At 41.6% G+C, this 16262-nt stretch overlaps 1 protein-coding gene across 2 annotated transcripts in view; it reads left to right on the forward strand.

The window, feature by feature from the left end:
* The window catches only part of DHX57 (DExH-box helicase 57), a 54812-nt gene that overhangs the window by 27670 nt on the left and 10880 nt on the right, over window positions 1–16262 (forward strand). For both annotated transcript variants that reach the window (XM_029937902.1, XM_029937901.1), the window contains exons 13-17: window positions 4402–4518; window positions 8197–8293; window positions 9113–9286; window positions 10359–10559; window positions 12133–12409. In XM_029937902.1, the coding sequence (XP_029793762.1) occupies window positions 4402–4518; window positions 8197–8293; window positions 9113–9286; window positions 10359–10559; window positions 12133–12409 (866 nt within the window). The remainder of the gene's footprint in view (window positions 1–4401; window positions 4519–8196; window positions 8294–9112; window positions 9287–10358; window positions 10560–12132; window positions 12410–16262) is intronic.

A 16262-nucleotide genomic window follows, 5' to 3' on the forward strand; every position in this document is an offset into this window, starting at 1 on the left:
AAAAAAAAACCAACATGTAATTTCTGTCCCTGATGGAATGTATTAAATAAGCAAACACCCCCAACAAGCAAAACAAGTCCTACAATGTAAAAATATTAAAAAATGATAACCCTCTCACATGCATAAATGAAAGATTACACACAACTCATATCTTTTCAAGCTTCAATAGTAAATATTCTGCTACTATGTATTAAATACTGCATGGTTTGCCCAAGCTAAGATGAAACCACATCATGAATCAATAAGCATTTTACATTTTCTTTATTATCTACTCAAAGTCATGCCTACTGCACCTCTAAACATTTCATTAAATCCAATTATACAGCACACACTCCCAAAATAAACTTAGATTGTATTGCAGTTTCAACCTATGTATTTCTTAAGAGCATAAGCACAGGACTTGATCAAAATGAAGACATTTAACTGATATAATACTATTATTTACTCCATAGTCAATATTCTAAGTTTGCCAATTATCTCAAAAAAGTCCTTTATTGTTGTTTTTGGGTTTTTTGGTTTTTTGGGGGGGTTTTTTGCCCAAAATCCAATCCACAATTACAAATTGCATTCATTGTTGTGTGTCTTTAGTTTCTTTTGAACTGGGAAAAACTCCCCAGACTTTATTTTTAAGATCTTGACATTTTTTTAGGAGTTTGGGCCTAAATTATTTTATAAAATATCTCTTCATTTAGATTTGTCTAATGTTTCCCCATGATTAAATTTAGGTTAGAAAACCCAACCTTTTGGGTTTCATTTTTGGTTAGAAAACCACAGAAACAACATTGAGTCCTTTTCGGTACATCGTAACAGGAGGCATATGACGTTGCTTTGTCCCATTATTGGCGAAGTTGTTTTTGATCGCTTGGTTAGGATGTTGGCTACGTGTCTCCCCTGTGTAGGTCACTGTTTGTTCCCTTTATAGTTAATAGGTCATTTGTGGAAAGATATTTGAGGCTTTTTAAATATCCTCTAAAATCCGCAAAATTTCATCCACTGTTTTTAGCATTACTCACAGGCTTTCAAATAACATCTTTTGTGGGTCCATCCTATACTGAGCATTTTTTTAAATTTTTAAATTTTTTTTAATGTTTACTTATTTTTGAGAGACCCAGACAGAGCCTGATTTGGGGGGGAACAGAGAAAGAGAGATGGAGACACAGAATCTGAAGCAGGTTCCAGGCTCCAAACTGTCAGCGGAGAGCTGGACTCACGTCATAAACCAAGAGATCATGACCTGAGCTGAAGTCAGATGCTTCACCGACTGAGCTGCCCAGGCGCCCCTGAGCATTTTTATATGTGTTCTTAGCTGATCCCTCCTCCTCTGCCAGATCCCACCTAACTGTTCTTTGTTCCTGTTTTCTATAAATGTGAGCCGAGCTGAACACACAGAAACTGCAACAACCCTACTGCTGCTTTCTTGCTTAAAGCCTGGACCAGAGACAGCTCTCAGCTGCCCTTCCTGCTCTTTTCCCCGGACTGCCACCCCAGCCCCTCTGAGTCCCTCCAAAGAACAAATAAAAAGTGTTTACCTTTCAAGGAATAAGAGCCTCCACCCCATCACTGCTTCCATAGGAGAAGAAACAAATGAGTTTTCCTTTTTCTCCTTCCGTCGAAGACTATATTCCCAGTCCTGCATGGGGAATGGGAATCTTCCCAGAATTAGAGGATTAGCTATTATTCTGCTGTTTAAAAAGACATGCATCGCCCCTAAACATTATTTCACTTAATCTTCCCAACATCCTGAGAAATAAGGTTGAGAGCATAGACTCCCATCTTACAGACCTAGGTTCAATTTACTCCCTCAGAATTCCTCAGGCAAACCCCTTGTCCTCTCTGTACCTCAGTTTCCTGATCTATAAAATGGAGGTGTTTGGATAATTAAATGAGATAATACAAATCCACAGCACAGTGCCAGCTCACCAGTACGCATTTGTTTTTTTTTTTAATTTTTTTTAATGTTTTATTAATTTTTGATACAGGAGAGACAGAGCATGAGAGGGGGAGGGTCAGAGAGAGAAGGAGACACAGAACTGGAAGCAGGCTCCAGGCTCTGAGCTAGCTGTCAGCACAGAGCCTGACATGGGGCTCGAACCCACGAACGTGAGATCTGACCTGAGCCGAAGTCGGAGGCTTAACCCACTGAGCCACCCAGGCGCCCCCGCATTTGTAATTTTAACTGGGATATGTCTGAGTCAAAAGTTTGTGTTCTTTCTGTACATCGTACGAGCTGATGATTCCCATGTCCTTATTCTGTTAAATTATGGAACAGGACAATTCCTTTGGTTTCTCTTTTGAAATTTTGGAATTTTCTTTAAAAATTATGGTTGGATCTAAGCCAGGCCTTTCCAGTTTCAAGCACACAGGTTACCAAAGTTTAGAAAGCCCTTCTGAGACTTCCTTTCTCGGGGAGGAGGATAGAAAATTTGGGGTCAAGAAACCAGGCTCTGTCACCAGCTTCTCTTTCCCTGTAACAAAAAGACTAGATCTAGTTGGTCTCAAGATTCTCTCATTTTTCAGAAAATTAAAATAATGTTTCTGAGCCCAATTCTTAAAAAATTTTCTAGTTAAAGTTCTAATCAGTCCTTTTAAGTAGTAAAAACTGCCAAACTATAAAAATTTTCTTTTATTTTTTTAAAGTTTTGTTTTTTAATTTTTGAGAAAGAGAAGCAGCAGGCAGGGGAGGGACAGAGCGAGAGGAAGAGTCTCAAGCAGGCTCCCTGCTGTCAAGGCAGAGCCTGACATGGGCTCACACTCATGAAACTGTGAGATCATGACCTGAGCCAAAATCAGGAGTCAGATGCTTAACCAGCTGAGCCACCCAAGTGCCCCTAAAAATTTTTTTAAATGTTTATTTTTGAGAGTGGGGGCGAGGGGCAGAGAGAGAAGGAGACAGAGGAATGGAAGCAGGCTCTGCTGTCAGGGCTCAAACGCAGGAACCGCGAGATCATGGCCTGCACTAAAGCTGGACACTTAAGCTACTGAGCCACCCAGGTGCCCCTAAAAATTTTTTTCACTTCTCTTTTTTTCTGTTAGCTGATCTTTCCTCCTTTCTGAAAGAAAATCTAGCTCTCCGGGGGTACCTGGGTGGCTCAGTGGGTTAAGCGTCCAATTCTTGATCTTATCACAGGTCTTGATCTCCGTGTCATGACTTCAAGCCCCATGTTGGGCTCCATGCTGGGCATGAAGCTTACTTAAAAAAAAAAAAGTCAAGTCTTGCTTTTTGAAATCTTGATGGAGAAAAATGATTCCTTCTTGCCTTCCATACCCAACCACACCCTTATTTATATAACCTGTTTCTTTCTTTCATTTCTTTTTTTAAATTTTTTTTTAAGTTTTATTTATTTTTGACACAGAGAGACAGAGCATGAGCGAGGAGGGGCAGAGAGAGAAGGAGACACAGAGTCGGAAGCCGGCTCCAGCCCAACGCTGGGCTTGAACCCACGAACATGAGATCATGACCTGAGCCGAAGTTGGAGGCTTCACTGACTGAGCCACCCAGACGCCCCCCCTTTCTTCCATTTCTGACCCACACAGGCCTCACACTGCAGAACATTGTTTACAAACTGCTTTTGCCCCTTTTCAAACTTTTTAGCATAATATAGGAAGCTTCTCTTTTATAATATTACCTGCAACTATTTTGTTCCAGTGAGACTATATTTAGAGTGATGGGCTATTAAGAGGACCCAAGAAGAAAGGCCAGAGAGGTTGTTAGAGAGTTAGACTCCCCAAAAATATGCTATTTGTTTTTAAAAGAGCTCTGGATTCCAGTACCACACCAAGAACTGTATCTCTCACTAGGCCTCAGATAAATTAGGAGGAGACTAGAAATCCTTAAGCTGGAAGGCTGTGGATAGACTTCAGGGGTGTTGGTGAAGCCATTAAAATCACATGTGTTTTTCAGGGAAGATCCAGAACCTGTGTCATTTTCTCAAAGAAACCGCAAGGTTAAGAGTCACTGTTGTGGGGCATGTGGGTGGCTCAGTCGGTTAAGCTTCTGACTTTTGATTTCAGTTCAGGTCATGATCTCATGGTTCACAGGTTCAAGCCTGTGACAGGCTCTGCACTGCCCAAGCAGAGGCTGCTTTGGATTCTGACTCTCCCTCTCTCCTGCCCCTCCCCTGCTCGATAACTGTGTGATGGAGAAAAGGGGGGAAAGAAGAAAGGAGAAAGTGGCCTATCTGGGCCCCTCTAGCAGGGTCAGGAGCCTTTTCTCTGAGCCGCTATTCACGCAAAGAGGTCTCCTAGGAAACATGTACTTTCCGAGAGACTGACAGAAGCCAGTCCATCTCAGTGCGTCAGTGTGAACATCTGGGCTGGTGACCCAGGAGACCACCTAGTGCACGGGCGGCGGCGTCTTTAACCAGGCATAGTTATCCTTCTGATTTTAACCTTTCTTTTCAGGCGTTAGCAAATCAGTCATCAAAACCATGTCCATCATGGATTTCGAAAAGGTTAACCTGGAATTAATAGAGGCCTTGTTAGAGTGGATTGTGGATGGGAAGCACTCCTACCCTCCAGGTAACCGCTTCGTCATTTGCGTGCGAGACGGTGAAAGGGAAGGCCGCTCACCTGCTGAGATAATGGGTGCTGTGGGGGCAACCCCCTTCCTGGAGCCGTCACCCCCACCCTCACTTCTTCACCCCTCAGTTGTATGTAAAGTTGCTCATGAGGCTTTTCAGGGGACGGGGGGATTTTACCTTTTACTTTTTGAGGTTTACTGCTTTCACTGAGCACTCTTTTGTTCCCACTGAGCAAAGAGATGTCCGCAACACAGAGTCCAAAGGGAAGCAATGGGAAAAGAAGGCGTGGGTGATCCGCATATTAAACACCAGCCCCAGGCTAACTGGCGTCTTGTAGTGGGTGTTTGGTGCACAGGAAGGCTGTGCACCCAGAGGCCCCAGGCGGGGGGGGGGCTAAGAGAACAGGCTCTGGAGTCTGATAAAGTCCTAGCTCTGCTACTCAGGAACCGCACGGTCGCAGCTAGAGTCCTTTGTTATGCCTCAGTTTCCTTGGTTGTGAAGTGAAGACAATAGTAAGTCCTCTGACATAAAGCTATTTTGAGGGTTAAAAGAAACCATCCGTATGGGGTCCCTGGCTAGCTCAGTCGGTGGAGCGCAGGACTCTGGATCTTGGGGCTGCGAGTTAAAGCCTCACACTGGAAGTAGAGACTACTTCAAAGTAAAATCTTTTGGAGGCGCCTGGGTGGCTCAGTGAGTGAGTGTCTGATTTCGGCTCAGGTCATGATCTCACAGTTCATGAGTTCGAGCCCCGCATGGGGCTCTGCTGACAGCTCAGAGCCTGGAGCCTGCTTCAGATGCTGTGTCTCCCTCTGTCTCTGCCCCTCCCCCACTCATGTTGTTTCTCTCTCTCTCAAAAATATATAAACATTTAAAAATTTTTCTTTAACAAAAAGAATAAAAATAAAATCTTTTTTTAAAAAGAAACCATATGTAAAGCGCTTAGCACAGTGCCTAGCATGTAGTTCATGCCCCGTCGATACTATTCCTAAAAATGATAGTACTATAATTATAACATATTTTGTCGTTATTATTCCTTTGATCGTTGCTACTACTGTGACACAGCCAACGACGACTTTGCCCTTACTCACTGTCTTCCCATCCCTGTGGCCTTCTTAACCTCACTTGGCAGTCTTCTCATAACGGAATCCTTCACGTCATTCAGGTTTCTGTCCAACATCCTGTCTTCAGAGGAGTCTTCTCTGACCACCTAGAACCCTTACTCTATCATGATATCCAAAAGTGATTTTCATTTTTTTTTCATTCTTTTTTAACATTTATTTATTTTTGAAAGTGAGAGACAGAACACAAGCAGAGGAGGGGCAGAGAGAGAAGGAGACACAGAATTGGAAGCAGGCTCCAGGCTCTGAGCTGTCAGCACAGAGCCCAACATGGGGCTCAAACCCACAAACCATGAGATCATGACCTGAGCTGAAGTTGGATGCTTAACCGACTGAGCCACCCAGGCACTCCAATTTTCATTTTTATTGTAGCACTGCATAATTTCTGGGATTATAGTTTTATTGACAGTCCTTCAATAGAATGTAAACTCCTCAGGAATAAGGATTGATCAGGTGTTTCTCAGACCCTCGGACAGTACCTGGAATATTTGTTGCGTGAATAGATGCAGCCATTGTTGAGTGATCATTAAGTTGAACAGTAGATCAGTTACATCATGCGCTCCCTACCCGGTGCTTAAGAGAAATGGGAATGGCTCTACTCCACTGCTTAGACTTTAATCATTATTTGATATTTTCTACAGAGACACGTGAGCCACGTAAAAGTATTGAAGTACGTTGTTTGTCATCTGTTGGCAGCAGTCAGTGTTTGCTACTGCATTATCACTGGGCTGAATATCTTGTTTCACCCCAAAGGAAAAGACTGTTGTTGAAAAAACATCAGAAATAGCAGACAAAAGAACTGTTAAGAAATTACCTGAATTCAAAGCAGAGTAGAATAAAGTAGTGAGTAGGGACACTGATATATTTGTGATATTAAAGGGACACCTCTTGGGGCACCTGGGTGGCTCAGTCGTTTAAGCATCCGGCTTCAGCTCAGGTCATGACCTCACGGTTCGTGGGTTCGAGCCCTGTGTCGGGCTCTATGCTGACAGCTAGCTCACAGCCTGAAGCCTGCTTCAGATTCTGTATCTCCCTCTCTCTCTGATCCTCCCCTGCTCACGCTGTCTCTGTCTCTCAAAAGTAAATAAAAAACATTAAAAAAAAATTTAAAAAAAGAGGGACACCTTTTCCCTGGCTAAGTGGGAAGATCATATTATGTTTGATCTCTGGATCATGAGTTCAAGCCCCACACTGAGTGTAGAGCTTACTTTAAAAAAAAAAAGATGCCCCAGATCCATATGCGATAATGTATGACAACAGGCTTTGTCTACTCGGAAGTGTTTTACACTAACCCCAAAAGATATCTTTTGCCCTCTTCACAGTTCCATTTTCGTAATAATTTAGTTTCCTTATTTACTTAGTGGAGCAAATAACTGTGATAAATAATAGGTCCTGAGTTACTTGTGGGCAGATTTTTGGCTTATATTCCATTGTACCTAGCACAGAGCGGACATAGGCCCCCAATAAATATTTGTAGTATTAAAGAAGGGGCTAGTGAAGATGGTGTCAATTTCCTCTTTAAATAAAGCACAGAAGAAGGGGACTCTTGCTGAGTGGCCACTCCTGGCACAGAAATATTCTGTAACCAGTTATCACTGCTGATTATCTGTAATGTAAGATTTAAAAACCCATTAACCCCCAATAGGGCATGGTCAATTAAAGTGCTCCCTCTCTAACATCTATCTGAATTTAGATTATCAGGTTGAGCAGCCAATTGTATTTTCTTTTTCTCATTTGCAGTAAAATGTTTATGGATTTTATTTACTAATAGAGAGAAGAGTCTTCCTGTCTTACAAGATTAGAAGGATAACTCTTCCTATAGAAACAGAATGTCAGTGCCCAGTGCACTGAAGAAGTATATATATTTTTTAATTTTTTAACGTTTATTTATTTTTGAGAGACAGAGATAGAGCACAGCAGGGGAGGAGCAGAGAGAGAGGGAGACACAGAATCCGAAGCAGGCTCCAGGCTCGAACCCACAGACCATGAGATCATGACCTGAGCCAAAGGCGGACACTCAACCGATTGAGCTACTCAGGTGCCCCTGAAGACATATATTTAAAGAGCTTTGTTAATGAGCTGCGCCTGGGTAGCTCAGTCAGTTAAGCGTCCAACTTTAGCTCAGGTCAAGATCTCAGTTTGTGAGTTCAAGCCCTGTGTCGGGCTCTGTGCTGACAGCTCAAAGCCTGCAGCCTACTTCAGATTCTGTCTCCCTCTTTCTCTGCCCCTCCCCTGCTCGCCCTCTGACTCTCAAAACTGTAAAACATTCAAAAAATTTGCTAATGATTCTTTTATGACTTAATGTGTTGTATTTTTCTACACTTCAATTTTCCTCTTGTAGAAAGGTAATAATACCCGATTTGTTTTGTGTAATTAAGTCAGATAATGGATAGAAAACAGTGTCATCCATTTAAATCCTTGGGGACTTTATAAAGAAAAGAAAATTGATAGTAAAATATCTCAGATTACTACATTTGTTAAAATTTAAAATAGCTCTATAATCCATATGAGTTTTTCCTTTTTTGCATCTGTCAGATTGATTCTTTTTATATACCCAGGTGCTATACTTGTATTTTTACCCGGACTAGCAGAAATCAAAATGCTATATGAACAGCTACAGTCCAATTCTCTTTTCAACAATAGACGCAGTAATCGGTAAGTTAATTGCTTTCTGTATCCTGAATCATCTGCAATTGTATGCAAAAGTGAATAACAAGAATGGTCTCTGACAGTTGTCACCCTGTTCAGACCCTGGTGTCACTGCTAAAGAATACGTCTGTGTATGCCAGCTGGAAGTAGACAGGCCTATTTGTTCCAGAAAATCAATCATACCCATTCCATTAAATAAAAATATTTCTCTTCATTTAGCGTAGTGCCTCAGCAAAACTGTATATAATTTCAGGTGCCAGATTGGGCAAGGAGGGAGGAGAGGGATGGGAGAAGCCAATGCAAGTAACAACAAAGAAATGTTATATTTGGAGAAAAAGATAATTTGCAACAGTTCGTTTTCCAGTAGCAAGACCTGTCTTTTCGTATCTAAAGGGACAGCTACTGAAGAGATGAACACTCCCTGGGAATATACGAGTATCTTAGAATACCTCAGCCTACCATACATCATGCCTCTGCCTCTCGTTCTCTGGAGTTAAAGGTAGAGGAAAAATGATTCCCTACTGGTTAGTGCGCTGGGCTTGTTACTTACAGAATATCAGCTATGTAATCCTCTTGACTACTACTGAGCTACACTCCAGTTTTTCCCAAGTCAATGCAAGGTTTCTAGTTCGTAAAGCTGAGTCAGTATTTTGTAAGGCTCAGAAAAAACCTTTCCATTTAGAAGAGCTGGATCCTGAGGACAGGTTCTGGAAAAGTTGCTGATACTTGGAGTCCCGTCGTTAATTTTAATAGAAATTCTCTCACCATTCATCCAGTTGCAGCCTTTTGTGCCAGAATATTAAACGTGCTTTTATTTCCTCCCAGATGCGTGGTTCACCCACTTCATTCATCTTTATCCAGTGAAGAGCAGCAGGCTGTGTTTGTAAAACCCCCTGTCGGCGTAACTAAGATTATCATTTCTACCAACATTGCTGAGACATCCATAACCATCGATGATGTGGTCTATGTCATCGATTCTGGGAAAATGAAAGAAAAGAGGTATTCTCTCCTGGCAATGTCAGAGAGGGGCTAACGATGTGTTCGTTAGAGTGCCACGGCTGTTAATGGCTAATGCTTTTGAGATGCATGGAATAGCATTTGAAAGAATATTTTATGAAAACTGTATATGGGTATAGATAAGTGATTCTATACCAGGACCATGGTCTTAAAGCCAAACAGAGGTGGAAGGTTTAAGGCTTTACCTTGGAAGTAATTAATTATCTTTCCTCTTTTTTTTCTTAAGCTTTACATGTGCTTGAATGAAAAAGAGGCAATAGAGGAGGTGATGGATGTGTTAATTAGTTTGATTGTGGTGATCATTTCACAATGCAAACATATATCAAAACATCACCTTGTACACCTTTATCCAGCGAAGACCACCTTGTACAGTTTTTTTTTAATTTTTTTTAATGTTTTATTTATTTTTGATACAGAGAGAGACAAAGCATGAGAGGGGGAGGGTCAGAGAGAGGAGACACAGAACAGGAAGCAGGCTCCAGGCTCTGAGCTAGCTGTCAGCACAGAGCCTGACGCGGGGCTCGAACCCACTAACATGAGATCTGACCTGAGCTGAAGTCGGAGGCTTAGCCTACTGAGCCACCCAGGCGCCCCCACCTTGTACAGTTTCTATTTGTCAAAATAAATAATAAAAAAGAGAAATAGTTGGTCACTCAGTCGGTTAAGCATTGGCTCTCGATTGTGGCTCACTCAGATCACAATCTCACAGTTCGTGAGTTCAAGCCCCACATCAGGCTCCGCACTGACAGTGTGAAGCCTCCTTGGGATTCTCTGTCTCTCCCTCTCTCTCTACCCCTTCCCTGCTCATTCTCTCTCTCTAAATAAATGAATAAACTTTAAAAAAGTGAAAAGGTTACATAAAGGAACTGTATGTGGTAGCATTTGCCCCGCTCACAACAGCACTGTGTGCTCCCACCAGGGACTGAACTGTTCCCAGAACACGCAGGACGCTGTCCTTCTATGGAAGGTAGTGCATTTATTCTGTCCATGCTAGGCAGGTTCTTAGCCATGTTTTTATAAAATAACTCTTTTCTACATTTTCTTGTTCTTATAGATATGATGCCAGCAAAGGGATGGAAAGTCTAGAGGATACTTTTGTGTCTCAAGCCAACGCTCTGCAAAGAAAAGGTCGAGCGGGCCGTGTTGCCTCTGGGGTCTGCTTCCATTTATTTACCAGCCACCACTTCAGTCACCAGCTTCTAAAGCAGCAGCTGCCAGAAATACAGAGAGTGCCGTTGGAGCAGCTGTGTCTGAGGTGCGTCTTGATCTTTCTGCTCTGCTTCCAGAAGGTCTACATGTTCCTCACCCTAAGTTCCGGGGGTTTCTTTTTGTTAGTAGAAGATGTTTTGCTAAGCGTGGACTTGGATAAACTCATTTATTTGCAAAGAAAGGGCTCTTCAGTGTTAATTCTACCATTTGATTTAATTTTCTGCACATGAAGGTCTCTTACATTGCCAACAACAGCCCTAAAATAGAGCCTAAGAATACAGTTGGAAGTCAGGAAGGTGATCTAATTTATCGAGAAATTTCTGCTACGGGGCAGCACCAATATTGAATCATCAAAGGTAAAAAGTCTACAGCCTCGTGATCACAGCAAAGTGAACAAAAACAACTCAAAAACACCATTATTTACCTGGTGAACAAACAAGAACAAATATCATAAAAAAGGATTTAATGAATGAATGATCAAACTGTTATTGAAGCTAGGGGACGTCTGGTTCAACCTTTCTGAAAATGTGGCTGGCGTTATGTAAGAACTCAAACCATCCACGCCCTCTGGCCCGGTCACTAGGAGGGAATATGCCCATAAAATAATTACCCAAAGGTACTTGTACGAAGATGTTACAGCTCTCCTCTTATCCAGCCGGTATATTTGGAAAGCCTTCCATTTGCCAGGAGTTGGGCTGAGCACTAGAGATACTGTAGGATAAAGACCCAGGCCCTGCTTTTAAGTGTCCACGTTCCAGTCTCAGGAAGGTGGGCAAACGCATGCCTTGAACTAAGGTAGCAACAGTGCAGATGAGGAGGAGTGAAGGGACTGGAGAAAGCTTTGGAAGTGGATTGACCCGTGAGAGGGGGTGAGAGCGGGGACATGAAATACATGTGTGGCCCATATGATTTAAAAACAACTCAGATATACAGCAGTGGGGAAATAGGCGAATTATTTAGGCCAACATGATTCATCTTTTTTTCTTTATTTTTTTTTTCATTTAAGGTTTAAGTAAGTGGATTACTGTCAATTCATGTCTTAAAGTGAAATATCTGAGTGGTTGAAGCGGGAGAAAGCTAGGTACCGAATATGTATACGTTAGTAAAAGTGTACAGCTATGTGTATAGGTCGACAGCTTAAAGAGGAATTTTAAGTGAAATAAGTAAATTTTGTGTATATGTTTTTTTCTTCTGAAAACTGCTAAAATTCATAATTTAAAAGAGTAGCTCTTCAAAAGCTGTCACAAGGCAGGACACGTGCAGATTAAGTTTATCAGCAATTACAGTGTAATTTCAGATGTGGGAAATAGTAAATGGATCATTTGACTTGTTTCATAATTTGAACCCATATTTTATAGAGAGAAGCCTTTTGAAAGTTTATAGAGACAATTTTATCCTGAATCCCCGTAAGTTTCAGGATTTGAAAGTGTTTCTGTAATTTATTGCTAGAACAAGAAGACATATCAGTTTTGTTTTGTTTTGTTTTGTTTTAATGTATTTCATGTAGCATTGCCTAGCCTGGAAATTAGCAACTATTTTCATTCAAGAAAGAAGCTTGCTCCTCTGTGTCATCCCTACGGAAATAAAATGGACACATTATTTTTTTTTTCTTTTTGTAGGATTAAAATTTTAGAGATGTTTAGCACTCACAGTCTCCAGTCCGTTTTCTCTCGGCTCATTGAGCCGCCGCACGCAGACTCTCTCCGTGCCTCGAAAATACGATTACGAGACTTAGGGGCATTAACTCCCGATGAAAAGCTGACCCCCCTAGGGTATCACCTGGCCTCTCTGCCGGTGGACGTGCGGATCGGTAAACTGATGCTGTTTGGGTCCATCTTCCGCTGCTTGGATCCTGCCCTCACCATTGCCGCCAGCTTGGCTTTTAAGTCTCCTTTTGTAAGTAAACCACATTCATCTAAACGAGTCCCTAGGTCTCTGAGGGGCTGTGGGGCTTCAGGGTTACGTGAGCCCCTAAATGTTTTCTTCTGAGGGTGATATATGGGAATTCTTCAGGTCACAATATCTTTAGCTTTTGTCTGATCCTCAAAGAAATCCATGCCCCAAATAAGAATTAAGAACTAAAGATCCAACTTAACTGAAATAACCTAAATGTGCTTTTTATGGTATCTGCTATCCTTGCTCATTAAAGAAAAATCAGAATGGGACACTTGAGGGGCACCTGGGTGGCTCAGTCGGGTAAGTGGCCAACTTCAGCTCAGGTCATGATCTCACGGTTCATGGGTTCGAGCCCCACGTTGGGTTCTGTGCTGACAGCTCAGAGCCTGGAGCCTGTTTCAGGTTCTCTGTCTCCCTCTCTCTCTGTCCCTCCCCCACTCATGCTATCTCTGCCTCAAAAATAAATAGTTTTTAAAAATTAAAAAAAAAAGAATGGGGTGCCTGCGTGGCTCAGTTGTTTAAGTGTCTGACTTCAGCTCAGGTCATGATCTCACAGTCGTGGGTTTGAGCCCCCACGTGGGGCCCTGTGTTCACAGCTCAGAGCCTGGAGCCTGCCTCAGATTTTGACTCCATCTCTCTCTGCCCCTCCTCTGCTTGCTCTCTCTCTCTCTCTCTCTCTCTCTCTCTCTCAAAAAATAAACATTAAAAAATTTTTTTGAAAAGAAAAATCAGAAAATGCAAGCAAGCAAAAGGTGCCTCTGCCTACAATACATTTAACTACTATTTATTTATTTGTTTGTTTATGTGTTTATTTATTTATAGAGAGAGAGAGAGTCCCAAGCAGGCTTGTCACCAACAGGGTGCTCAAACCCACAAACTGTGAGATCATGACCTGAGCCAAAACCAAGATCCGGACACTTAATTGACTGAGCCACTCAGGTGCCCCTGGACCGATTTTTTTAAACAGCATTATTGAAATATAATTCATCCTGGAGGAGGGCACTTGTTGGGATGAGCACTGGTGTTATATGGAAACCAACTTGACAAACTATAAAAGAAAAACAAAAGAAACATATTTCACCCATTTAGACTGTACACTCAGCAGTTTTTAGTATTATGCAGTCCTCACCATGGTCAATTTTAGAGAATTTGAATACCTCGTTAGGAAACCCCCTAGCGGTCACTCGCCTTTGCCCCTCCAATCCCTCATCCACTGCAGCCCCAGGCACCCACCAGTTTGTTTTCTGCCTTCACAGATTGACCTCCTCCAGACATTTCATGTTAATAAAATTATATAATATATGGTCTTTGTGACTTTCACTTAGCATAATGCTTTTAAGGTGCATCTGTGTTATAGCATGTATCAGTACTTCATTCCTCTGCCAAATAATATTTCTGTGAATGGACATACCTCATTTTGTTTTTCTGTCCAGCACTTGATGGGCCCCTGGGATCATTTCCTCCTTTGCCTATAAATATTCATGTACAAATTTTTATGTAGACATGTGTTTTCATTTGCCTTAGCATTTGGAGGAAGTTACTTGATCAGATGGTAACTCTATATTTAAGTTTTCGAGGAACTTTCCGACTCTTTCTCCCGAGTAGCTGCGTATTACATTCCACCAGCGTTTTGTCAAGCTTGCAGTTATTCCGCATCTTCACCAACACTTGTTATTATCTAACCTTCTGATGATAATCACCCTAGGGCGTGTGAATTTGTGGTTTTGGTTTGTGTTTCCCCAATCGTTAATGATAGAGAATATTTTTTCATTTGCTTATTTGCCATTTGTATATCTTCTCTCAAGAAGTATCTACTTAGAAACTTTGCCCATCTTTAATTGGGTTATTCATCTTTTATTACTAATTTATAAGAGTTCTTTATACATTCTGGATACAGGTCCCTTATCAGAAATATGATCTGCAAATATTTTCTCGCATTCTGTGGGTTACCTTTTTCACTTTCTTGACATGTCCTCTGAAACACAAAAGTTTTTAATTTTGATGAAGTCCAATGTATCCCAGTTTTTTGTTCCTCAAACTTCCACTGCCATAATTAAAGGATCAATTGCCAAAATGGCTGAAGAGGAGTAGACGATACAGGCTCCAGTTACAGAAGGAGTAAGTCACGGGAAGCAAAAGGCAGGGCATAAGGAATATAGTCAATGACATTGTAACACCACTGTCTGGTGACAGATGGTTACTACCCTGTGGTAAGCAAATTGACTTGTCAAATCACTGTGTAGTATTCCTGAAACTAATGTAACATTGTGTGTCAGCCACACTAAAAAAAAAAAAAAAAATCCATTGCCAGATCCAAAGTCATGAAGATGTATCCCATTTATCCCTACATTTTTTTCCCAGGAGTTTTATAGTTTTAGCTCTTACATTATTGTGTTTGGTCTGTTTTTTTTTTTTTTTAAGTGTTTATTTTTGAGAGAGACAGACAGAGAAAGTACAAGTGGGAGAAGGGCAGAGAGTGGGAAGAAACACAGAATCTGAAGCAGGCTCCAGGCTCCAAGCTGTCAGCACAGAGTTCAATGCGGGGCTCAAACTCATGATCCCTAAGATCATGACTGAGCCAAAATCAGGCGTATAACTGACTCAGCCACCCAGGCACCCCGGTCTTCAGTCTCTTTTGAGGTAGTTTTTGTGTATGGCATGAGGTATGATGAGTCCAGCTTCATTCTTTTGCATAGGATGGTACAGTTATTCTAGTACCATTTGTTGAAAAGACTATGTCACCATCGAATGGGCTCGGCATTCAGATCAAAAATCAGTTGACCCCTGGGGCACACCTGGCTGACTCAGTTGGAAGAGTGTGCGACTTGATCTCAGGGTCATGAGTTCCAGCCCCATGTTGGATATAGATTACTAAAAAAATTGGATAAATACAAAAATTAGTTGACCATAAATATATGGTTTTATTTCTGGACTGTCAATTCTGTTCCATTGAGTTTTGTGTCTGTCCTTATGCCGCTACCACACTGTCTGGGTTATTCTAGTTTTGTAGTACATTTTAAAATAAAAAATGTGAGTCTTCCAGCTTTGTTCTTTTTATCATTTTGGTAAGGATTTTTACATCTGTATTCATTAGAGATATTAGTCTGTAGGAAAAAAATATTAGTTATGGGTATGGAAGTAAGGGAGACTCAAGCATAAAAGATGAATGAATAAGAAGTTGTAAAATAAAGATACCACAGAGTTAACAGAATTTTTTTAAGTTTGAGAGAGAGAGGATGCGTAAAAGAGGCAGAGAGAGAGACTCCCAAACAGACTCTGCATGGGGCTCAATCTCATGAACCATGAGATCATGACCTGAGATGAAATCAAGAGTCAGAGGTTTAACTGACTGAGCCACCCACACGCCCCAGAATTAACAGAATTCTAGAGTTTAGATCTGGCTTTTAGAATGAGTGTCTGATGACATCTTGCCACAGGAACTAAAAGACCCACTAGAGCTTGGTTTGGATGGGCAGAGAGACTCACAAGGGCAAGTAAGACTATTAGGTATCACCACAATTACCTTTAATCAACCACTCATTGTCTACTTTCTGATCCACTAAAACACTTCCTGACGCACTTGGCTTCGGCTGTGGGAAAGTACCATTGGAAACTTCAGGTAGAAGCACCTGGATGGCTCAGTCAGTAAAAGCATGCAACTCTTGGTCTAGGGATTGTTAATTTTGAGCCCTGTGTTGAGTGTGGAGATTATTTAAAAATAAAATCTTGGAGTGCCTGGGTGGTTCAGTCGATTAAACATCCAACACTTGGTTTCCGCTCAGATCATGATCTCATGGTCGGTGAGATTGAGCCCCACATCAGGCTCTGTACTGACAGTGCGGAGCCTACTTGG

The sequence above is a fragment of the Suricata suricatta genome, chromosome 4, assembly GCF_006229205.1.
Source record: "Suricata suricatta isolate VVHF042 chromosome 4, meerkat_22Aug2017_6uvM2_HiC, whole genome shotgun sequence".
In the NCBI taxonomy this organism is placed as follows: domain Eukaryota; kingdom Metazoa; phylum Chordata; class Mammalia; order Carnivora; family Herpestidae; genus Suricata; species Suricata suricatta.